Below are 26,386 nucleotides of genomic sequence, written 5' to 3' on the forward strand. Positions count from 1 at the left end.
TGAAAAACCCCTAGTTAGACCCCTCACATGCTACTTAAAGAAGATTTTTTGGGGGTCTTTTATTTCCTGTATAGTAAGTGAATGGACTCAAACATGAACCCACTGAATTTACCTTGATCCACTAAATATATAATTCACAATTTTTAATATGTTATTTGGATGACCCTAAGGATCATAAAAACCTTGAACCATTACTATTGCAATTTATTTTGGGTCAAACCTTAGATTGACTAGCCTACCCTCTTTTGTAGTACCTCTAGCAGTGGCCAACATGGCAGCCGGCAAAGTGTCAATGAAGGAGCCAGTGTGTCTGATAAACAGCGACCGCGATGGCAAACCGTGCATTGACCCCAGTGCCCTGAGGACCTTAGAGCAGATTGACCAACATGTGGTTGTGGTGGCAGTAGTGGGTCTGTACCGTACTGGGAAGTCCTACCTCATGAACAAACTGGCTGGAACAAGCAAAGGTGAGCATGATTGATTGGTTGATTACATTATTAATGGTAGTGTAAGTGATAATAACACAATGGGTTAAATAATAACACAATGGGTCTATGATCTGGGAGTACTAGTTACTTTAGAGTGTTAAGGACTTCCGGCCTATCCCCTGTGAGGAGAAAAAAACTGTTTCAGTTTTCCCCGTAGGTGACAGCCTTCCTCCAATCAGGATAAAGTGGGGGCCTTCCTCCAATCATGATCGAGTGACTCGATACTATCAGAACATAGATCCATTTTATTATTATTTATATAGAATTAAATGAATTCACTTAGCCTACATTTAATTGTTTGATTCAACAGTTTTGGGGAAGGAATATATGCATGTTCACTTTACAGACCCATGTTTACATGTCTAGCTCAGGTGATTATTAATATTGATGACATCAGGGATCTCCATGCATGTAAGGGCATGAAAGTGATTCTGTTACTGTGGTTCCCCTGACTTCACAGTGAAGTCAGAGTGTGATGTCAGAGCAGAAAACGACCTTTTTCAAAACATTATACAAACATTATAAATGTTTTAAGAAAACTAGGCCTACATTAATGACATGATGATGTGTCCCGTGCTGGGACACATATTTGAACAGCCAGCTCATCTGACAGAAACGGACAAAATACGATGTTTTATTTCACTTCTATGTAACACCTGTGGGTTACATAAACCCTTGTTTACTAAAGAACTTAAAGGTCCTGTAGTGGTACAATGTTACCTATCTCTACCCTCATCAGATTGATGATAAGATGCCTTTCTGTCTCTCTGTCTTTCTGTCTGTCAGTGGTGAGTTTCACATCAGGGGGTGAACAGGATATTTTGCATTGCTCTGCCTCATGCATGCATGACAGTGTCATGTGATGAATTCAAATCAAACGATCAAGCGATATTTTATTACTTCCAAACGTCAGGGGATGGGTCTATTTGGCAAAAGTTTGGGAGATAAAATGTGACTAGGTCTGGTACTTTGTTCCTTATGTCTGCATTGGTCATTTTTCTTTTTTGTACAGATTATCCAAGTACAGAGTCTAAGCTTTCATATGATGTATCATTTGTTGAAATTGGAGCATATTTGAAGAAGTTATGGACATTTTAAACTTGTTGCACCATAAACCCCAAAGTGCTTAAAAGGCCATTTGAATCCAAGGAACATTTTTACACCTCTAAGTAGCCAGAAGTGGGTGTGACAATGGGAGGGACAATAGGTACTTACCTACACCCCTAAATCACTCCCCCCAAGTCAAACCACACCCACAGTGGTATAGCTGTCAACTTCAAATGTACTTTTATTCCACTACAATTATTTAAAACTACTATTTAGTAGTAGACCTGTGGTAATATATTGTGCTATAGTGCTTGCAGCCATGTCAGAAATAGTGGCCAGTGGTCTTTTCTACCTCCTCCCCTCCTTATATGCTCATCCTGTCATTTTCTTCTTTTTGTAGTTTTTATTTTTCACTAAAATAGTGTATTACAAAAGTACCTACATTTTATAATTAAGTAAAAGTATCAATACTGCAATGTAGAATCACTCTGTTACAAGTAAAAGTCCAGAATTAAATAATGTACTTGAGTAAAAGTACAAAAGTATTGGTATCCAAATGTACTTAAAGTACCAAAAGTAAAAGTACAAAAATGTTTGAAAATAGCAGATCTACAAGCTCACAACGCGTCGCACCGCAATGCGTTGTGAGCTTGTAGATTGGCTATTTTCAAATAGCCTTGGTATAACATAGGGCTAAAGTGGTTCATGTATGTTTTAAACTTTAGTTATTGTGATTTAGCATTATTGGGCTAAATGTAAAGACGCTACGCTGCGCCAACCGTGAATTCAACACAATCTGCTGTTGAGCAGTTTAACCAATTTGCTACGTACGTCTACACAAACGGTCAGATTACAAAGATAAATTGCTTAGTGAAGGCTCACGGATGTCACCATAGGGTACGCTCCAGCAGAATGTCCCGTAATGATCGTATTATTTAACGAGGAGCATTTTAATCCGATCGGTCGGCGTTTCCTTAAAAAGGTATTAATGTATCTAAGTGCAGTACACCTCGCAACCGATGGGGTCGCATGGCTGAAAAACAACAGAAAATGGCATCTGATCGGATTAAAATGCTGTTTATTAAACAATACGAAAGATACGGGTAATTCTGCTTGAGCGTACCATACTGTGACATCTGTGAGACTTCAGTAAGCACTTTATCTTTGAAATATGAACGTTTTTGTAGACGTACGTAGCAAATAGGATTAACTGCTCCACACCAGGCTCGAGCCCTATCTAAATTGGTCGGGCTAACTGTGCCAAATGTAGCATAATCAGTGTTTGTGTAACTTCAGTCAGAACGATCATCTGATGGTTCTGACAGACTTAAACTCCTCGCGTTGTGAGCTTGTAGAAGAGCAACAATTCCAGTTGTGTATACGATGCCTTCATGCCTGCAGTTAGCGCTAGCTAACGTTAGCGTTTGCCGTTAGCCACTGCTTCTCATAATAAACAGCCAGCGTTAGCGTGTAGCTAACGTTAGCTTCCCATTAGCGCCGGCTGTTCCATTACGAGAAGACATCATCGCTGCGTCTCTGTGTGCCCGATAGCGACTCGGAGAGTCAGATCACAACGTATAAATCAAAAAATAAATCCTTCCAGAATACTGTCTTCTGCAAACCAATAACATTAGCGAGATGAAGTTAGTCACTGAGATGTGTTTACACACTAGAGAACCAGATGCACCACTGTATGGGCGGTGCTCAAAGCGTGAAATACGAGACAATTACTTTTCAGAGCGCTATCTCTCCTCCCCCAAAAACCACGTACAGTTTCTTCCAAAAGCAGCCTAGTTTAACAAATAAAACTAGCCATTGTAATACCTCAAAACAACTATCTTTTGACATGAAACCCTTGTTATAAATTCGAACTTGTGTGAATTTGAAAAAAACGAAAAATACAAAAAACGACTTTGACTTCATTTTCTCACTTTTCTGCCGTTTTAAAATTGGCGACATTAGGACGGTTTCACCAGCCTGGGACACAAATGGTCCTTTCGCGCTGATCAGTCAAAAAGCACCAACTTTTGCCCAGATGTAGCTGGAGGCATGCTCTAATGATTTAGCCAGGGGCACTGGCGTAAATAACGGGACGGAGACAGCGGGGCAGAGTCAGCCCGACGTGCTGTCGGTAAAATCTCCTAATAATGTATACAGACGGAGCCGCTGTTCTGTCCAGTGTCTGCCGCTTCCATTTCCTGTAATAGGCTGCTACCATTTCAAAATAAAACGTGTTGAATGATCACATTACAAATATCCAATACAACTACTCTTGTTTTCAAATGCCCACTGGTATGACAGGAAGCTCTAAGGCCCCTTGGTGCTGCTGACGGAACAGGCTGAAGAGACGTTCTTCTGACTAAAACACTCGGACATTATTAAGTGTGCCTGCCATGCAATGGCAAAACACTTATTGTAATCCACCATACTTACATATGGTAGTTAGTTAATGATATTGCAAATTTTGGCACGTAATAACTGCCGCACAATTTACACCACCCCCACAATATATACATCAAAGCGTGCGGCTTGGCCGGGAATAGGTAGCTATTACTTTTCTTTCCGATCCGCGTTACCATGGCGACGTATTTTGCAAAAACACAACGCCCAAAAATCCCATTGACTTAGAAAGAAAAGAAAAGAAACCATTTTTGTGTATGTTTATATCAAGAGTCCCTAAATAGCCCATTCTTAATTGCTGGATTTCCTGTGAACAGAAACGTGCCGCGTGATGACATAGACAGGTCATCTTGAATATAAATGAACCTTGATTACATTCACCTGTTTGATTCCCATTGCTGCACATTCCTCCAAAAACAACTGATTTTATTCACAGAGCTACTCCATTTTGAATCTCATTCAAGATGACATCCAAACTATGTATTACTCATTGTAAACTTAATGAGCACAATAAAATATGTCTGTGAACATTGGCCCCCCTGTCTTCCTATTGGCTGAGCTTTAAACAGCCATAACTCCAGTTTGCATAATGGCACGCTCTATACACTCGGTGTCTGGACTTCAACGGCCAATAGGGACTTATTACTTAAGCCAAGTCCCTCTTAAGCCCCGCCCCTGTCTTCCTATTGGCTGAGCTTTAAACAGCTAGAACTGCAGTTTGAAGCATGGTATAATCTCGAAACTTGGTGTGTGTAATTAGACGGCCAATAGGGATGAGCTGTAATTGCTAAGCCACGCCCCTCTGTCTTCCTATTGGCTGGGCTTTAAACATCCATAACTCCAGTTCCCAACATGTTACTGGTCTCAAACTTGGTGGGTGGTCCCACAGACTTAACCGCTAATGCTAACGGCTACTTCCGCTAATGCTAATGCTGAAAATGCTAATGCCACGTTAAAATGTTAATGTTGCTAAATATTAATGCTAATGTTGCAACATATTAATGCAAATCCTACAAATGCTAATATTACATTTATTTTGGGAGGTCCCCAGATGATTAGCTTAAAGGAGTAGTTCACCCCCAAAATGATTTTTTTTTCTATTGATTACTCATGCCATGGAGAGTAGAGTTCAATAATATTTTTAGTTTTTTGTCACATTCCTAAGACATAAATGTGATAACAATAAATGTACCCCCATTCATTTCGGATGGTGACCCGTTTCGAAACGGGTCACCATCCGGAATCAATGGGGGTAAATTTACTCAAATCAAATTTTTGTCTTAGGAATGTGACAAAAACCAAAAAAATGTATTGAACTCTAGTCTCCATGGCATGAGTAATCAATAGAACAAAAGTAATTTTGGAGGTGAACTACTCCTTTAATGTGCAACATTGTTTTCTCACTCAGCAGTAAATAAAGATAGATAGATAGATAGATAGATAGCTTTATTATCCCGGATAAAATCAGTTGTCCAGACGCAGCAAAGCAGTATAAGGTTATTTACAAAGTTACAATATGAAAAAGATAACAGAAAAACTAGAAATGAACATTTCTAAGAAAATGTGCCTGCAGCTCTCTAAGTGTGTGCAACCTTGTGTAACGGTTGGTGTTAGCATTAGCATTAGATTTTTTTACATTAGCATTTTTAGTATTAGCTTCAACATTAGCATTTTTGGCATTAAGATTTTTAGCATTTTTATTAACATTAGCTTTAGCACTTTTAGCATTATCATTGGTATTTTTAGCATTAGCTAGCATTAGCATTTTAGCATTAGCTAGCATTAGCATTTGTAAAATTAGCATATTAGCATTAGTATTTGTTAGCATTAGCATTTGTTAGCATTAGCATTATCAATACCATTTTTAAAATTAGCTTCTTTAGCATTAGCATTTGTTAAAATTCTTTTCTTTTTTAGTATTAGCATTTTTACTATTAGCATTTTTACTATTAGCATTTTAGCTTTAGCATTAGCGGAAGTAGCCGTTAGCATTAGCAGTTAGCCGTTGGGGCCGTGGGACCACCCACCATGTTTGAGACCAGTAACGTGTTGGGAAGAGGAGTTATAGCCAAATAATGTTTCGGCCAATCTGAAGTGGGGGCGGGGCTAAGTTAATCCAATTAAGTTGAATGACTCTGAAACAACCACAACACCACCACCAAGTTTGTACGACAAACGGTTGATGAGTAATAGCCAAATAAAGTTTCGGCCAATCAGAAGAGGGGGTAGGGCAAGGTTAAACTAATTAAGCTGAAGGACTCTAAAACAAGTCAAATGGCACCACCCACAAGTCTGTACGACAAGTGTTTGACGAGATAAAGCCAAATAAAGTTTCGGACAATCAGAAGAGGGGGCTGGGCTAAGTTAAACCAAATTAAGGTGAAGAACTCTGAAACAAGTCAAATGACACCACCCAAAAGTATGTACAACAAACTGTTGATGAATTAGAGCCAAATAGAGGAACAATCAAGTTTCGACCAATCAGAAGAGGGGGCGGGGCTACGTCAAACCAATTAAAGACAGGGTAGCAGAATAACATCTACTTTGTCCCAATTTAATTGTTAGGTAGTTGTGAAAATATTTGCCAATGCAACCATATAGTTGTCTTGCCTGTTTTCAGAGTTGTATTCAGACGGAGATTCCAATGTCCTACTTTTTCAAAACTCCTCCTCCACGAGCTCGGGAATGGCCGAGCAAAATCATGACGTATGGGCTCAGAGCAACATCACGTGATCCCATTGAAAAGAATGGGAAACGTGCCTTGGGAATTACAGTATTTTACACTCTTTCAAATAAAGTGAACTCATAACTTTCTTAATTGACATGCACAACAACGTGAATGCTATACACTTGCAATTTTTTATGAAGAATCAATAAGCCGTTTTTTCCGTATCCATTATATAGTGAAGCATGCACCTATTTACTAGCCTGGGGGCGTGTCTCTTCGCTACCCGGTTCTCTAGCGAGGCACTGAGAAACACCAAGCCGAGATGGGCGCTCGTTTCGGCCAAATGCTGGAGTTGCCTCGGTGCTTGACTGTGGATGTTTTTTTTTTCTCTCCTCCCGTTTTTCCCCCTGCCTCTCCATTCATGTGTTCTCTACATCTGGACCAAACAATGACACGACATTGGATTAACTCACCCAAAAGAAGGTAGACAAATGTATTCCACTGGAATTAGTTATAAGGTCCTTCACAAACGCGAGTGACGGGGCCGTGGGCCGTGCGAGCTCGCAATGGTGGAAAAGATACTCATATTTTACTTAAGTAAAAGTACTCTCATATCATTCTCGCATGGACAGTCGCCTAGGACGCGACACGCAGTGGCCAATCTACAAGCTCACAATTGTGAGCTTGCAGATCGGCTAGTTTCAAACAGCCAAGGTATAAAATAGGTAGTTAATGTATGTTTTACAATATTATAATGTGTTTCTGTAGTAACTAAAGCTTTCAAATTATTTTAATGGTGTAACTACAGTATTTGCCTCAGAGATAGATGTAGTGTAGTAGAAGTGAAAGTATTGGAACTATCCAAGTACAAATACCTCAACATTGTACTTGAGTAAATATACTTATAGTTACTTTACACATCATGCGGTGATGCAGAGTCTTGCGGACATGTCCGGGCGTGCGGCGAGCCGCGAACACGAACAGTCACGCAATCAATCAGTCTGCAATGTGTCTCTGCTACTACTGAAGTAGGCTAAAGTACACACAATCAGAACATTAAACAATTATTTCACTAATCGTTCACTCTCTCAGTGCAGACTGGAGAGAGTCCTGCAGAAACAGGCAGAGGGGAGGGGGGTGACTGTCTGTCTGTCTGCCTGTCTGTCTGCCTGTCTCACTGACTGAAACGAGCCGAGGCACTGTAGTAGCTGTGACGGAACGTCACGTCACGGAAGAGGCGTGGTCCCGAAGTCGAAGGAAGTACAGGGTGTGATTATAACTTCAAATGTGCCTATGTCTTTTGTGTATTTATTTATTTTAAATTTATTTGGACATCCTTAGGGGATCTTTGAGAGATATGCGTCATTATTTAGATAAAGAAAGATTCCTGCTCCCCCTCCTTTAAGGACAAGGACTCTGAAACAAGTCAAATGGGGCGGGGCTTAAAGCTATACTGTGTAAGTTGCTCAACTGGTGGTCTGTAGCAGTATATTTTTTCGTCCGTTTTTCGCTCGCGGACCGGGCCGTCAGACCACCGTGTCCGCCTTGCCTCGCCGAGACGCTTTTAATGAGGTCTCCCGTGTCCTTCTACGAGCAGCGGTTGGAGAGTTACATGCTAGACTCCTCCAGTGTAAACACTGCAGTGTACTTCCTGAAGGCGTGTTTCCTAAACCCACCAGAGAGCCCGGCAGTGTATGTTCTGCGCTGTGATTGGCCGGCAGTGTATAACCCTCGCTGTGATTGGCCGGTAGTGTGATGACGCAATTTTTTCCGCGAAAACCGGTCCCGGGCAGGGATCATAGAAAACATATAAAGAGAAGGCTTTAGAAGCTGAAAATAACGGAGTGGGGGTTCTAAAACTTTAGTGATTTAACAGCTAGGACCATTTTAAGATTTGTTTTATAAAAAAAGTTACATGGTACAACTTTAAGTAATAAGTCCCTATTGGCCGTTTAAGTTCAGACACCGAGATTTGAGAGGTTACCATTCTGCAAACTGGAGTAAAGTCTGTTTAAAGCTCAGCCAATAGGAAGACAGAGGGGGCGGGCTTCAGCAATTACAGTTCGTCCCTATTGGCCAGAAAGATTCCAACGTTGTGTGAGCGTTTTAAATTCGAAATCATGTTGCTAGGCAAAAGTATGCCACATTACTCTGGCATACTTTTGCCTAGCAACGTGATTTTTTGGGACTTTTCCCAGGCAATAGGGAGGAGCTGTAATTGATTAAGCCCCGCCCCCTCTGTATTCCTATTGGCTGGGCTTTAAACACCCATAACACCACTTCACAGCATGGTACCATCTTGAAACTTGGCATCTAGACTTATACGGCCAATGGGGACCTATTACTTAAGCCCTGCCTCCTTTAAGCCCCACCCCTATCTTCCTATTGGCTGAGCTTTAAACAGGTATAACTCCAGTTTGGTAGGGTCTTGACTTGGCGTGAGTAGTACTGCCTTCCTATTGGATGGGCTTTAAACATCCATAACTCCACTTCCCAACACGTTACTGGTCTCAAACTCGGTGGGTGGTCCCACAGTACCGACGGCTAACTACTAATGTTAACCGCTACTTCCGCTAATGCTTAGCTAAAAATGCTAATGCTAACACATGCTAATGCTAAAAATGCTAATGCTAACCAATGCTAATGCTAACACATGCTAATGCTAAAAATGCTAATGCTAAAAATGCTAAAATAGCTAATGCTAAAAATGCTAAAATAGCTAATGCTAAAAATGCTAATGCTAGCTAATGGCTGGCGAGGGGTCCCCGAGGCCGGGGAAGGCGGCGCAGAGGTCCGTACGGGTCCCCAGAGTTCTGGGGACCACGGAGCTCGGGGCTGGGTGGCTGGCTTGCGGCCTGCCACCCAGCCCCGACGGGCCCTGGAGGTCGTTAAGGAGCCAGGGGCGTCTCTGGACTCCTTGCCCCCCTCCCTTCTTTGAAATTCTCTCCCGAACGATCTTCCAACTTTTCCCAGACCCAATGGTAGTGAACCGGCACGCGCCGGAGACAATGCGGTGAAGCGGGGGTCCACAGACCCCTCCCCGGCCGAGCCTCGGCCCGTGGAGTGGAGCAGTATGTAGATTGGCTACATTTGCCTATTATTCCATTCGTTTTTCCCGGCAGTGCCGGGGTCCATGGGGTCTGCATTCGGAACCCCGGCATGTTGGAATGGCGGGGTGGAACCCGTATATGTACACGGTCTTCATTAATAAAAACAGTACCCTGACATTCAGCATTTACCTGTGAAAACAAAATGGTACAGTAACGGTACAATATGTAGCAATATGTAGCTTATTTGCCGTAGTCTATAGCTTGGCCTGATTATCGCTGCTTGCAGCTATATTTAGTGGCCAAGGCCACGAAGTGGCAAATGGCCACTCATTGATATTGGACTTTCTCATTATGATTATTATTATTCTTCCGCCACTTTTTCTCTAGCGGCTAGACCGTGCAGTCGCTTTTTACGAAACTCGGCAGTATGGCAGAGGACTATGCCAAACGGCTAAAACGCGAAGCTCGCAACAATCGGCCAAAGGGTGGCGCTGTAGGAAGCTTTTGAAAAATGCCAACTTTGAACAGATAAAGCTCATGCTCTGTTTCAGATCCAGCCATGAAACCTGTATACACTTATGCGTCTCCTCATGCCGAACAACTTTTACGCTCTGACTTTTGACCTCTGACCTTTACTTCTCCCACAATTTTGAATTATATGAAAAACAGTCAAAATCTGTCCTGGGATTTTCGCATCACGTGCGCGAAACCTTTTTTACATGAACTTTGGACCAATACGGTCAGATCTGTCTCGGCGGATTTTTTTAAAAGTGAAACATTATTTTTTAATAATTCACTGTATATTGCAGTTTCATGCAAATTATTCTTCTGCCTCTAAATCATACATGCAAAGTGACACGTTCATGGCATTTGGCAAATATGTAGAGGGTTAGTCCAAATATCACTGAAAGCAATCTTACTCCAATTGGCCAAAGGGGGGTGCTATACGAAGCGTTTGAAAACTCAAACTTTAAAGGGGCATAAGTCATGCCTCATTTCGTTTGAAGACATGCAACTTGCTTACACGCGTGCCTTGACTCAAGCAGAAGTCATCTGTGTCTTTGTTAAGTAAGCTCCGCCCTTTGATTTTCCGCCATTTTGAGCAGTTTGTAAAACGCTTAAACCTGCTTTTATTCCGGAATTTTCGCATCACGTGCATGGAACTTTTTTTACATTAACTTTGGACCAATATTTAAAGATCTGTCAGATCGGACTTTTTAAAAACTTGAAACATGCTTTTTTAATAATTCAATCAATATTGCAAGTTTTATGAAAATTATTCTTCTGCCTCTAAAACATACATGCAAAGTAAAATTTTCATGATGAACTACTGTAGAGGGTTAGTCCAAACATCACTGAAACCAATCTTACCCCAATTGGCCAAAGGGGGGCGCTATATCATTTTGAAAGAAGGCGTCAAGTACATTACATGAAACTTTTTTTATTTTATTTTTTATGACAGGTCCATTATGTGTGACTGCCGTAGTGTAGTGGTCAGTGCCTGTGCCTGATATATGGACGGTTGTGAGTTCAAACCCCACGTCGGGTTGAGTTGATGTTAACATCCTGGATGCCCATGGCATGTAGTCCATGTGCCATACGAGTTGTCAGTATCAAAAAGGTGGCAAAGGTTACCATGCATTTTTGAAAAGCTCTATATCTGTAGATTATTTTGGTATGATAACCCTTTCTTAGACACAGCTAAATTGGTGTTATCAGCCGCTAGAGTTGGTGTCCCATTAACTTTACATTACAGGAAAAAAAGCTAAAAATTAATCTGCTTTTAAGTAGCATAAGAGGGGTCAAACTAGGGGGTTTTCATGATGCTGAATCCATTGCAAGCATCTGTTTTGCACAAAAAAACATTCCTTGGGCTAAAAACTGTCCCACAAGACTATAGTTTAGTGATGAAAAGTGATGAGTCATCACCTTTCACACTTTTGTGGGGGTTGTTTTAGCCCCAGGAATGTTTTTCGTGCAAAACAGATGCTTGCAATGGATTCAGCATCATGAAAACCCCCTAGTTTGACCCCTCTTATGCTACTTAAAGCAGATTAATTTTTAGCGTTTTTTTCCGGTAATGTAAAGTTAATGGGACACCAACTCTAGCGGCTGATAACACCAATTTAGCTGTGTCTAAGAAAGGGTTATCATACCAAAATATAATCTACAGATATAGAGCTTTTCAAAAATGCATGGTAACCTTTGCCACCTTTTTGATACCGACAACTCGTATGGCCCATGGACTAATGTGCGTATGTCAAACTCTTTAATGTTGACACGTCTGATCTAACTCCAGATCACGTTCATGTTTAAAATGAGCCCTTCTCTACCGGCCGTTATTTTTCTGTTCTGAGTGAAAGAAAATATGATCACTCGAAAATGTCAGAAATACTCAGATTACATTTACTCAGGTTGATTTCACCCCAAGCCTCCAAAATATAAAAAATAAATCAATAAAATCAAGGCACTCAGCCTACATAGAACTTTTTTTTTTTTAAACAAACATGGTTAACAGATCCTGTGGATGCCTAGTGTAGTGGTCAGGGCATATGCCTTTCATGCAGAAGGACGTTGGATCGAATCCCACCTGGGGTTTATATAAGCATAAAACCATGACATTTGGTAGACTTTACAGTTTGGTTCCTTGAACAATGTCTATATGGAGCCTTCCTAAAAATGTCCCCCAAACCCCCTTGATGCGTATTTTAATATCCGCCATTACTAAATAGTACAGCGCCTAACAGAAGTATTTTGGGAGAATCGTTCACTCGGTGATACAAGCGTGAAAATTGGTACACATCATCTTTGGAGGCCACTCTTCGAATTAAGAAACCAAGCCACTTGAAAATAAAAGATGGCGGCCCCTGAAATCCAAGATGTCTGTCTGAAAACATGTCTTTTCCTTTATAACTCTAAATGCATTGATTTTAAGACCCATAAACATATCAAAGTTGAATACATTACGGATATTTTGGTACTAAGTATGTGTCTGTATCTATTACAGTTCTTGAGATACAACATATAGGTACTTTTACAGACTCAGGTGTACCTATATGCTTTATCTCAAGAACTGAAATAGATACAGACATTTACTTGGTACCAAAATATCCGCAATGCCCAACTTTATATTCAACTTTAATATATATATGGGTCTTAAAATCAATGCATTTGGAGAAAAAACATGTTTTTGGACGGACATCTTGGATTTCTGGGGCCGCCATCTTTGATTTTCAAGTGGCTCGGTTTCTTAAATCAAAGAGTGGCCTCCAAAGATGATGTGTACCAATGTTCACGCTTGTATCACCAAGTGAACGATTGCTCTTATTATCTCCTGTACTATACCTTCCACTTCCAACTCCGCTGACATCCCAGAAAAGCTGCTACTGTATATGAAAGAATATATTCTCCCAATGGTGCTCAAAGTGTGGTCCAGGGACCCCCAGGGGTCCTTGAGGGGTTTCAAGGGGGGGTCCCCAGCAAAATCAGTGCAACCACTCTAAAGCACCTTGGCCTAAACGCCGGGCGATATTACGCCTAGCAGCCATTGTTGTAGTCCTCCTGCGCGCCAGCCGGCAAGCGGGAAAAAAGCTGACCACAATCCAGCTCTCGCCGCCTGCGAGCGCATGCACGAACGAGCACGCGCACGAGAATTTCACAGGACCGCGCCCGCTCGCCTCGCCGCCCCTAAACCTCTCCGTGCAGCCAAAATAACCGCCCGCCTCTCATTGAAAATGAATTACTAGGACGCGGCAACCGCGCTCCGTATGAAAGGCCCTTAACTCTATTTTATACTTTGGATGTTTTAAAATAGCCGATCTACAAGCTCACAACACACATATTTCTGAAAAAGCGTGGAAGTATTTTTTTAATCTTTAGGTGTGCATTGTAATAGGATAGACTCCATCTCCCAGAGGTCTATAGTGCATTGTAACAGGATAGACTCCATCTCCCAGAGGTCGATAGTGCATTGTAACAGGATAGACTCCATCTCCCAGAGGTCTATAGTGCATTGTAACAGGATAGACTCCATCTCCCAGAGGTCTATAGTGCATTGTAACAGGATAGACTCCATCTCCCAGAGGTCTATAGTGCATTGTAACAGGATAGACTCCATCTCCCAGAGGTCTATAGTGCATTGTAACAGGATAGACTCCATCTCCCAGAGGTCTATAGTGCATTGTAACAGGACAGACTCCATCTCCCAGAGGTCTATAGTGCATTGAAATAGAGGGATAGACTCCATCTCCCAGAGGTCTATAGTGCATTGTAACAGGACAGACTCCATCTCCCAGAGGTCTATAGTGCATTGTAACAGGATAGACTCCATCTCCCAGAGGTCTATAGTGCATTGTAACAGGATAGACTCCATCTCCCAGAGGTCTATAGTGCATTGTAATAGGATAGACTCCATCTCCCAGAGGTCTATAGTGCATTGTAACAGGATAGACTCCATCTCCCAGAGGTCTAGTGCACGACAATAGGTGTACAGGGTTATTCTTTCTCGTTTCGTTTCTTTTCCTCACAGCTTCATTCAATGTAGTTATAAAAGACAAATCCTCTCTCACACTTATGCCAGTGTGCCAGTGATTGGTAACGTGGCATTGATTCGACCTCCCGTTGGTCCGACCACCTCCTGCCGACGTTGGTGAATGCTAAGCTAGTGAAATGCTAACCTGCCGACACTGGTGAATGCTAACTTGGTGAATGCTAACCTGGTCAAACCAACGGGAGGTTGAACCAATGCTCAGTCCTCCAGTGATCACCCTCCCCTGTGCCTAAGGTTGCCTCCCCTCATTCTAATCTAACTAGTAAGACGCCTCAGGGTGACATCGCGCCAATTCTTGGCCATCTGGCCAGTGATGTATATCGGACCAGTTACCCATAAATGGAGATCCTTGTACTGTATATAGTGCATCTCTTTTATGCCCATACATGGAGATCCCTATCTGAACCAGCCACACAGATATGGGCCATGCCTTGGCCATCTGGACAGTGATGTACTGTATATCGATGATCATCAGGGATCTTCATATATGGGCATAAAAGGGATTCTACCATATATGGACTTTTACATAGTCACCTGTCACCTGTGATATCACCTGTGATGTCACAGTGATGTGTCAATGGAACCAACCCATAGACAAAAAATGTGTACACACACAGCTTCACAGAGACAAGCTGTGACATTTCTCATGGTAAACTAATAATAAGGTACAAAGCCCAGCGTGTTATGACGGTAAACCTCCACAGAAGAAGGCAAGGTGCCCTGGGGAGCTCTGAAGAGAGCAGGAGGATGAAATGACCTGAACAGGGAAGCAGCTCAACTTGTGGTTCCCTTTCAGCTCATTTCTACCTTCCACTTCCACCTCTGCTGACATCCTAGAAAAGCTGTTACGGTACATGAAAGAATATATTCTCAATGGTGCTCAGAGTGGGGTCCGGGGACCCCCAGGGGTCCTTGAGGGGGTTCAAGGGGGGGCGGGGGGGAATCAGTGTAACCACTCTAAAGGTCATTTAAAAAATAGCAGATTTACTACCGAGTAGAGTGCCGCGATATGAGCTTGTAGGTCTACTATCTTCGAATAGCAAAGTATATAAAACAATGGTTAAAGTGGTTCAAATCTAAAGTGACAAACATGCTTTCCAGCTCTTAAAGGAGTAGTTCACCCCCAAAATGACTTTTTATCTATTGATTCCGAATGGGGACCCAAATGCATTTGGGTCCCCATTCGGAGTCAATGGGGGTACATTTATTGTAATCAAATTATTGACTTAGGAATTCGACAAATACATTTATTTTTTAACTCAAGTCTCCATGGCATGAATAATGTGATCACCCTCCCCTGTGCCAATGTTGGCACGGTGCCTAAGGTACAAAGCCTAGCATGTTATGATGATAAAAATCCACAGGAGGATGATATGACCTGAAAAGAGAACCAGCTCAACTTGTGGTTCCCTTTCCAGCTCCAAATGCATTGATTTTATCTATTACAGTTTTTGAGATACAACATATAGGTACTTCTAACAGTTTGGCTGCTCTTGGTAGCCAAACACGTTCACAGACGAGATAAGGTTTCCATGGTAACCCGCATCTCAGACGCTTGCTACGGGTGCTGGTGAAAGAAAAAACTGCATACGTCATGACGCAACGCAGCCAGAAGCAACCGAGAGCGGCCATTATCCATTGACTCCTATTCTATACTGAAACATAAAAACGGCTTTATCTCGAAATAAGGTGCAAATAACGCCGAGGAGGCCGAGATCAGCTTGTCTTCACGGCGACACTATGCCGTGATGGTCGGCCCCGGTTAGGATTTTAGTTTTCGCGACCGTTTGTAAACAAACAGATCTCCTTCCTGGATCGTCAGTGTACACCCACGTGCACACGTACGGAGCTTCCGGGGCTCTTCAAAATAAAGCGCAAGTGAATGGTGGCGTCCTGAGTGTTAAAGACTCAGGTGTACCTATATGCTTTATCTCAAGAACTGAAATAGATACAGGCATTTACTTGGTACCAAAATATCCACAATGCCCAACTTTATATTCAACTTTAATACATTTATGGGTCTTAAAATCAATGCATTTGGAGTTATAAAGGAAAAAACACGTTTTCGGACGGACATCTTGGATTTCGGGGGCCGCCATCTTTGATTTTCAAGTGGCTCGGTTTCTTAATTCGAAGAGTGGCCTCCAAAGATGATGTGTACCAATTTCCACGCTTGTATCACCAAGTGAACGATTGCTCTTATTATCTCCTGTACTAAAATAATGTATTTTGCATCATAACTCCTGAAACAAGCATTATAATACAAACTGTCATGTCTACACCTATGTTGTGATTTCCAAGGATTGCAATAATATCATGTACCAGCTCAGTGGCCTAGTGGTTTGAGTGTCTGCCCTGAGACTGGGAGATCCGGGTTCAAACCCGGGTCGCGTCATAACAAAGATTCCAAAAAAATGGGACCCAGTGCCTCCCTGCTTGAAACTCAGCATCAAGGGTTGGATTGGGGGTAACTCCCTGCGACATACTAGCGTCATGTCCAGGGGGTGTACTTGTACATCAAGCTGCCTTATGCTACAGAAACAGGAGATAGGCTCCTGCCCTTTCATGGCTCAGCAAGGCATACTATGTATATCATCAAACTGTCCAGGTGCATAGTATCACAGTTTTTTATGTCTGTTGCATATAGGCCTACAGTCTTTTGCATACATGTTGTGTAGAGGCCAATTTGTGCTTTTACCTCTAACCACCGATTAGTGTAAATCTTTGTATGCACACTTCCCAGAGGCCAAGGAAAAACCTGTGCCCTGCATTTTTCACATCTGCCATTTATAGCGCCACCAGAAGGCCGACTTACAGTATGTAAAACACATTCTTCGATATTACTCCTTCAGATTTTATCCGAAAATCACACAAATCAGTACACAGTATCTCTACAGTGATGTAATCATGACGGATTTGTCCGATATCATATTCTATCTAATTGGCTAACATTGAATTCCAAGGTTTGCAGGATTGCTCCTTTTTGAACAAAATGTCTCAAACGCAGCCTGCTATGTGTGTGAGATTTTGCACACACATTCCCACTAGGCCAAGGAACAGATGCCACCCTTCTCACATTGGCCTGTTATAGCGCCACCAGCGGGTCAATTTTTGCAAAACACATTTTTGGAACAATATGGTTCAAATCCCGCATGCAGCGTCCGATTGCCGTGAAAGGCCCAAGAACACGTGGCACCCTTTTCACTTTGGCCTATTATAGAGTCACCACTAGGCCAAAAAAAACCTACCTGACCTGCCGGAGTCCTGTTCGGAAGAACACTGCTTCTAGTTTATCTTTGATATTCTTCTTTGCTTTCCCTTGATGCCTTTTTGCTTTCCTGCTTTTTATGCCTTGGACACTTTATCGCTGCTTGCAGCTATATGTGTCCCAGCACCCCTGAGAGCCAGTCATTGCAATTTTTTTCATTTTCATGTTTTCATTTCATTTGAAAGCTGGGGATCATAGCTACAAAATGATATATTGGTTGTGGAGATTGACCCAACAGTTTTGAAGATATGGCTTATAGAATGATGCCATGCTGAAATAGTACTTTTGAGATATTCAAGTTTTAAATAAATTTCTAACCTGCAATGACCTGACTCCGCCACATGGGGAGCAATCTTCAATTCAATCTTCAATTCAAAGAAGCTTTATTGGCATGAGAACACAAACGTTTACACAGTGGTGGAAAAAGTACCAACATTTTATAATAAAGTAAAGTATCAATTCTGCAATGTAGAATCACTCTGTTACAAGTAAAAGTCCAGAATAAAAAATGTACTTGAGTAAAAGTACAAAAGTATTGGTATCCAAATGTACTTAAAGTACCAAAAGTAAAAGTACAAAATGTTTGAAAATAGCAGATCTACAAGCTCACAACGCGTCGCACCGCAATGCGTTGTGAGCTTGTAGATCGTCTATTTTCAAATAGCCTTGGTATAACATAGGGCTAAAGTGGTTTATGTATGTTTTAAACTTTAGTTATTGCTCTCTAAAAAGATAATGCCACAACAGCATCTCAAGCATTATTGGGCTAAATGTAAAGACGCTACGCTGCGCCAACCGTGAAGCAGTTAACCAATTTGCTACATACGTCTACACAAACGGTCAGATTACAAAGATAAATTGCTTAGTGAAGGCTCACAGATGTCACCATAGGGTACGCTCCAGCAGAATGTCCCGTAATGATCGTATTATTTAATGAGGAGCATTTTAATACGATCGGTCGTCGTTTCCTTAAAAAGGTATTAATGTATCTAAGTGCAGTACACCTCGCAACCGATGGGTCGCATGGCTGAAAAACAACAGAAAATGGCATCTGATCGGATTAAAATGCAGTTTATTAAACAATACGAAAGATACGGGTAATTCTGCTTGAGCGTACCATACTGTGACATCTGTGAGACTTCAGTAAGCACGTTATCTTTGAAATATGAAGGTTTTTGTAGACGTACGTAGCAAATAGGATTAACTGCTCAACACGAGGTTGAAGTGAATTTTTTACGTGTGCAACAGGGCTAACTGTGCTAAATGTAGCATAATCAGTGTTTGTGTAACTTCAGTCAGGATTATCTGACTTGATAATAAAACACAATCTACAGGCTTAACCGCCTCGCGTTGTGAGCTTGTAGAAGAGAGCAACAATAGAGTTGGGTCACGTTTTATTTGTTTATAGCCTGCAGCTAGCGCTGCAGCTAGCGCTAGCTAACGCTAGCTAGCGTTAGCCGTTAGCCACTCATAGCCAGTCAACCAGAATAGTCTACTCTAAAGTCAACTTTCCGACGGCGAGTGAACGATTGCATTCCATCCATGTTTTCTTGGCTGTCAATTTATTGTCCAAAAAAACAAACACCCTGAACGTTAGAATTAGATAGTTTAGGACGACACTGATCTATTCAATGCTAAGCTAACTCAGTGACAAAGGAAGCTTCCGCACCGGAGCTTCACAGAAGACAAACGCATACGTCACAGACGCCTCCAGGCAGGAACGGATCATTTTCACCAGCGTAGAAGAAGAAACAGCGGAAGAACGGCGGAAGAATAATAAATAATAATACACAAAATCATACATTACGTGGTTAATAATTGTTCATTTGGAACACACGTGGCATTAAATTAATGGGATAAATACTGTGGGTTGCATCACTAAGTAATGGAGTCCCGATATTACCGCATTTGGCTACAAACGGCTAACAAAGGCTGGCTAGTTAGCATTTTAGCTAATATAAACTGGGAGGACTAACAGAATTATGTACCGATCTCTCACATTAATTAAAAAAAGTCTTATTTACATGCAGAGTTAAGCTCTGGCGTTTAAGTGAAATGTAGCCTAGATATTATGAGATGCTGTTGTGGCATTATCTTTTTAGAGAGCAAAAAAAAAAAAAAATCATTTTGGCTGCAGGGAATAATGACAGTCCCCGAGATGACTGGCTCTCAGGGGTGCTGGGACACATATTTTGGTTTGTTATCGTCCCATATTATATCCTTCAGGGTTCCCCCTGGGGTCTACCATCCAGTCCAAGACCAAGGGCATCTGGATGTGGTGTGTACCTCACCCCACGAAGGATGACCACACTCTGGTGCTGCTGGATACAGAGGGACTGGGAGACGTAGAGAAGGTAAGATGTCCTTTCGTTTCATTTTCAAACCACATTAAAGTATTATTCAAACAATTCAGTAATTGCAGGACTCAGTGGTTACTTTTGGATACTGATTTGTGCTGTTAATTGTATCATCATTGTAATAATTACCCGACACATTGCATTTGTAAATAGACCTCTATCTTTTTAAATCGAGCCTTGCCCTTTTGTATTGTTAAACCGCGTTTCAGTAAAGAATTTAAATGAGAGTTAAACAACATTTATTTGTCTCTCACTCATGAGTATGAAAGAGTAAATAGTAATCTATATTGATCATGTTTATCCTGTTTAAGCAGAAGTCTGTCTGAGTGTCTCGCCTATGCCGGTCATATGCGGTTCTCCACAGTGGCTGGAGCAATTGATCTGAATTTGCACACAGACATTGACCGTTTTTCACTTTCCCAATATGTACCGTATATTACCAATTAGTAGCCCGGGCGTTTATTATGCAAAATCGATGTGGACCCTGGGCATTTAAAAGAGACCAGGCGGCTATTGGTAACAGGCTTTTATTTATTTTGGCACCGACCAGCACTGCGCCATTAATTAACACTTATGTTGCAATGATTTTTTCTCTTCAATGTCTCGCGTTGCCATGGTTACCATAGACTTCCATGTAATTGTGCAAGTGTGTAAAAAGTGCACGCCCATGCCTAGATGATGCGCCACGTGTGTAGATGCTGTTCACAGCTTTCAAACAAAAAAATCCGCTTGGAAATCCGTTCAGGCATTCATGATTTATCAGCCATTATGTTTTCTTCAGATGTAAACAAACATGGCTGCCATGTTTGAAAGAATGGGTTGGTATGGGGGTTAAACATGCAATTTCGCGATCGCGATCATGCCTAATACATTTCTGGAGGTCCAAAAAAAAAAATTGAAAAAAAAAATTTTGAATTTTTTTTTTTTTTTTTTTTTTTCAAAAACGGCCCAAACTCGGGAAACTCGGGGTTGGCACAGCACTAGTACCAATACAAACTCGGGAAACTCGGGGTTGGCACCATATGTGTTAAGTGTGCCTGCCATGCAATGGCAAAACACTTATTGTAATCCGCCATACTTAAGTAACGTTCTTGCAAATTTGGTGCGCTAATAACTGCCGCACAATTTACGCCACCGCCGCAATATAATAATATTCTAAGAGAAAAGTTGTATCGTTTAATTGATATTAATTTATTAGTGAATTAGTTTGACCCATTGACTTATAATGGGAATCGCAAAAACTCACATTCAATATTTTTTTTCTCGCAAACCATAGGGGCTACAGTTTCAAAACTTGGAGAGGAGATTTATAATGATATCAAGGATTAAATAAAAAATTATTTCGTCAGTTGGCCTCATGGTGGCGCTATAACAGTCCACTTTACCTTTCGGCCTGTAACTCTTGAACCGTGGGTCGGAAAATTAAAATTCCTTTTTCCCTGGATTCCTTGGGTCATGACGCATCTTCTCATATAGGCCACGCCCATTTGCGTCAGGATAGATTTTCCGCCATTTTGAATTTTCTTCAAAACACACTTTTTTCTCCTTTTCCTACATATTTTCTCCAAATGTCACAAAAATCGATACACACGATCTATGGACTCATGCGATAAACATATTCAAGCGATATTTTGATAGTCCATACCGTTCTTCCGTAACAGGGTTCCAAAGTTAGCGGGAGGAGCCTGTTTTGTAAGAAGTAGCCATAAATCACAAACGAAACATCCAGTCAACACCAAATTTTAACCACAAGTGGGGGGCGCTATACTGAACATATACCCAAAAGCATTTCCACTTCGACCCATAGGGGGCACCACAAACGCGCAAAATGTAACCGTTTCATGCCAAAACGTGTTTTTCAGGGGGAACGACCCTCTCAAAACGAAACACAAACGATCTCGGGAGCGACGGGACAACGTAATCGCCTTGCGGAACTTGTGGGAGGAGCCTATTTCTTAAAAACAAGAAACCATATTGCTAATGCTAACACATGCTAATGCTAACAAATACTAATGCTAACTAAGATGCTAATGTTAACACATACAAGGTTGCACACACTTAGCGAGCTGCAGGCACACTTAAAATTTCTTCGAAATTTTCTTTTCTAGTTGGTTACTTTTCTTAAACTATAAGGCTAACAATTTGGCAAGGTTTAGATTTTACCGGCCAATTAATTCATTTATCGGCCATTATAATGAATGACACATGCGTGTTAGCAGATGTAGCAGAGGGACGCTGGACTCTGAAGCATATGCTACCAAGTGACCAGCTCACCACTCAGCACTCCTCAATGTTACTTTAAACCATAATGTATGGCATTCTCAGCCAACTCCAACTTATGATTAAGCCTCCATGGTCTCACCTCAAAATAGTGGATTAAATCTTCAAATGACCGGATCACACCGAGGCAGCAGGCATGTAGCCTACTCGAGCTAACAATTGATTAAAATCTAAAGTCTAAAAGTATTCACACAAACTTTGCGCCTTAGCAACTGTTCAGAGTAGCCTATCAAATGATTCTTAACAGAGGGAGCAGCAGACTGCCTGCCTGGTACCGGTGCGTGCACTGTGTGAGCGCGGCACATTGCAACGTGCTGTGAGCTTGTAGATTTGCTGTTTTCGGCACACTACATTAAGTTAAAATAAATAGCAAATAATTTCCCAGGCTCTTACATAAACCAAATCAAGATAAAATAAATTTCAAATAATGGCCCAGGCGCATAAACGAACCTGGCGGTTATTTGAGACGTTGGGGTCGGACCGCGACAGTTTGCCACCGGGCTACTAATTTTCGGACGAGGCTTGCTTAACGAGTATTAATTGTCTACAGCTGGAAAGAAAACAAGACGTCACTTCTTAAGCTGCTAGCCTTACACCTAACAACTATGAAAAAATTTCTCAGTCGTAATAAAATCGAGGCGAGTCGCGGCGTGCTCCCGTGATTCAGTCGTTACTCAATCGTTAAATGTGAGGTAGTGGCCCGACTCGATTTTTACCCCAACTTGAGACCCCGATTCTGTTACGAGAATATTAAACTGGTTTGATATTTGTGCAAATCGGGTCTGAATAAGTAAAATGACGTAACAACCAAAACAGAATGCTTTGAGCCAAAACAAAAGCCATTCATTCTCCAAGACGCTGAGCTGCCAGCCTGGTCGACTCGCCACTAGTAGTTGTTGGTGCGGCTACGGCAGCCCTTTATTTCACTGCGTATCATAATAGTAGACCTACATTATTCCAAAAATAAGTTGATAATAAGTTGATAGGATCAATCTGCGCCGGCTATGGAGAGGAGAGGAGACTCGAGAGATAGGGCTGAGGGAGGAGGGTGGGTGGTGCTCGGTGTGTGTGTATGCAGACGCAGTGATGGAAAAAGTACTCACAAGTTACTTAAGTAAAAGTATCAATACTGCAGTACTGTGATGCAACGCGTTGTGAGCCTGTAGATGTTTTATCATAATTATAATGTATACCTGCAAAGAAGTAACACAAGTTTTCAAAGTAGTGTAGTGAAAGTACAATATTTTCCTCTGTAGTGGAGTAGAAGTAAAAGTACTGAAAACGGGAAATACTCAAGTAAAGTACAATTACCTCAATTGTACTTAAAGGAGTGGTGACGCGCCCCGAAATTTAACATTGTGCTGCAGTAGGTCACGTGGTCTTTCTCCAAACAGTCTGAAAAGGAGGCGGGGCCGTATCAGTTAGTAGTGAATGTATACTTCGTCCGTCGTGCGGTGCCGCACAATGTATACTTCGTCCGTCGTGCGGTGCCGCGGAAAATCCAACTTTTTTGTTTCTGAGTGTATATGCACATGTAATACCTCCATTTGGACTAATGTGGGTGCGGGGAATTCATTTCTGATATTGTTTTGACCATTTTGGGTGATTTGGACCTTGAAAGGTCATGGTCAAGGTCATTTTGTAATTCCGAAGACCATGGCCACAACTTGGCCATTGTTAGGAGTAAAAACAGGTGCTGTCTAAAACAACTAATTCTGACATGTATAATTCATTTCTGGTATTGTTTTGACCATTAAGGATCATCTTGTCTTTGAAATATCAATGTCAATGCCATTTTTCAAAAACGATTTTTAGTTTTGTGTACTTTTGGTTACTTTGGGGCAATTAGTAGGACCCATTAGGCCCATGTATTGTCAAAAAGTTAACAGTGAATTACTTCTTTATTACCTGTGAATATATGAAGACATTAATGGTCCATCAACAATGAGTAGCCTATATGAATGAATATACAGATAGTCTATTCAAAGAACTGATTTGCAATGTGTGTCATTCTATTGCATAATTCAGGATTGCACAGGATATAAAGACCTGATTACAATTATATAACATCCTCTATAATCATTAAGTGTAGGTGATAGTTATTTCTATCGATGGTTTTATATAAAGCTCAAAGCTTTGAGGATTAATGTTAGGACATTTTCACTTTGGACTGGAGCCACTGGCGAGCTTGTAGATTGGCTATTGTCAAATAGCCAATGTTTAAATATTTACAGATTTAAATAGGGATACAATACAGTCATGGGTCATGGAACTGGACTTTCCAAGGAATGTGGAGACGTTTTAATTTTTAAAATAAAAATACAATAAAAAGAAGTATACCCTGCTCGGGGTATTAATATGCATATATATATATATATATATATATATATATATATATATATATATATATATATATATATATATATATATATATATATATGTGTGTGTGTGTGTGTGTGCGTGTGCGTGTGTGTGTGTGTGTGTTTGTGTTGGACCAATAAAAATAAATATTTGCCATACCACCACAGTGGCTACCGGACTACACAGTTCTAGATGAACAATGAAAGGGTGGTAACGTATGAACTATGTGATCACAGTACACTAACTAACACATCCAAACATTTCCTTCTGGCTTCAGGGTGATACAGAGAATGACAACTGGATCTTTGCCTTGGCAGTTCTGCTCAGCAGCACTCTGGTGTATAACAGCATGGGGACCATCGATAACAGAGCCCTGGAGAACCTTCAGTATCCTTCATGTCATTTTCTCATTGTTCCCTCCTTTACTGTAAATGTAATGTGTTCATCAGTTGTGTTGGGACATATTTTGCAAATGCTTATAATTTGTCTCCAATCCTTGCAAAAGTGTAAAGAATAACCTTTATAAAAAAATATTAACCACCCTTGTGATGTCTTTCGGTATTGGGGTGGCTGGGTAGGAGCACCACCTATAATAAGATGCTTTAGTCTCAAATAGTGTTTCAGAGACACATTTTTCACTCCAAAGGCTGTGACACACCAATCTGACCCGGGAGTCAACATCAAGAGAAAACAACACTGGATAAGTTGAGGCTTGAACTGGGGACCATCTTATTCACAGAAAGACACTTAGTCCAGTATCTGGCTTAAAGTCCTGTTTGCAATTTGGTGTTAGGGGAGTTTCTCACCTGAACTGAGTCAGTGGGTCCCTAGACATGAAAAATCACAGAGGTGCTCGTCCGCCATAGTGCCAGGAATGGCGCAATGGCCAAATCAAATATGGCTGCCATCGGCTATGATGAAAATCCAACTTTTCTGTTTCTGCGTGTATATGCACATGTAATACCTCTATTTGGACTAATTGTGGTGTGGGGAATTCATTTCTGATATTGTTTTGACCATTTTGGGCGATTTGGACCTCAAAAGGTCATAGTCAAGGTCATTTTGCTATTCCGAAGACCGTGGGCCATAACTTGGCCATTGTTAGGAGTAAAAACAGGTGCAGTAGGTCTAAATCAACTAATGCTGACATGTATAATTCATTTCTGACATTGTTTTGACCATTAAGGATCATCTTGTCTTTGAAATATCAATGTCAATGCCATTTTCTAAAAACGATTTTGTTCATTACTTGCACTTTTATAGTATTTTTTGTAAGTTTGTTACTATTTTATAGTAAGTTTGTTTTGTTTATAACAAAAGACATACTAGTGGGAAATACAACAAGTAAACATCCACATTTAACTTTAAAGGGGGGTTTTAAATGGGTGTTTAAATGAGCAAATAAGACTATTTACGAATAAAAGTGACAAATAAAATCACACAACAAAAGCACACACAAAATTAAATAACAATTTCCAAAGTGCACCATATTGGGATTGTGTGCATCCAAGTTAGTATGATGTGTTTTTACAGGATGTATTCAGCAAGGCAGCCATATCCTCGAGAGTCGAAGTGTTCCTTGCATCCGTCCATGTTCCATTGGTTCTAGTCTTTCCTCAGGTTCCTTGGCTGTTGCAAGCAGGTGGCAAGACATGCACTAGAAAGGTGCCTTGTTGGTCTCAGGCAGCAGTTGTAATTCTCTGCTACCAATGCTGTCTTGTTCTGTCAAGGTCTTTGCCTCTCCAAAGTTTGTTAGATATTGTATTCGGTCAGAAGCCATAGCTGCATGCTTAGTCCCCACCTGGCCCATGCAGTCATGTCCAGTTTCCAAGGCATATGTCCCCTGATCACTGTCTTGGCTAGTGGTGCTCCAAGATGAGAGACTGCTTGATGCTGTAGAAGCATGTGCCGCTGCACA

General features: G+C 41.2%; 1 protein-coding gene across 1 annotated transcript in view; it reads left to right on the forward strand.

Moving 5' to 3' along the window:
• Positions 1-271: 271 nt before the first annotated feature.
• The window catches only part of LOC308303812 (guanylate-binding protein 1-like), a gene marked incomplete at both ends in the record, with an annotated part of 40,288 nt that continues 14,173 nt past the window's right edge, over positions 272-26,386 (forward strand). The window contains 3 exons of the mRNA XM_080748311.1: positions 272-467; positions 19,697-19,824; positions 24,746-24,855. Coding sequence (XP_080604437.1) covers positions 272-467; positions 19,697-19,824; positions 24,746-24,855 — 434 coding nt within the window. The remainder of the gene's footprint in view (positions 468-19,696; positions 19,825-24,745; positions 24,856-26,386) is intronic.

The sequence above is a fragment of the Nannobrachium achirus genome (genome assembly GCF_963921795.1).
Source record: "Nannobrachium achirus genome assembly, chromosome: 18".
Classification (NCBI taxonomy): Eukaryota; Metazoa; Chordata; class Actinopteri; order Myctophiformes; family Myctophidae; genus Nannobrachium; species Nannobrachium achirus.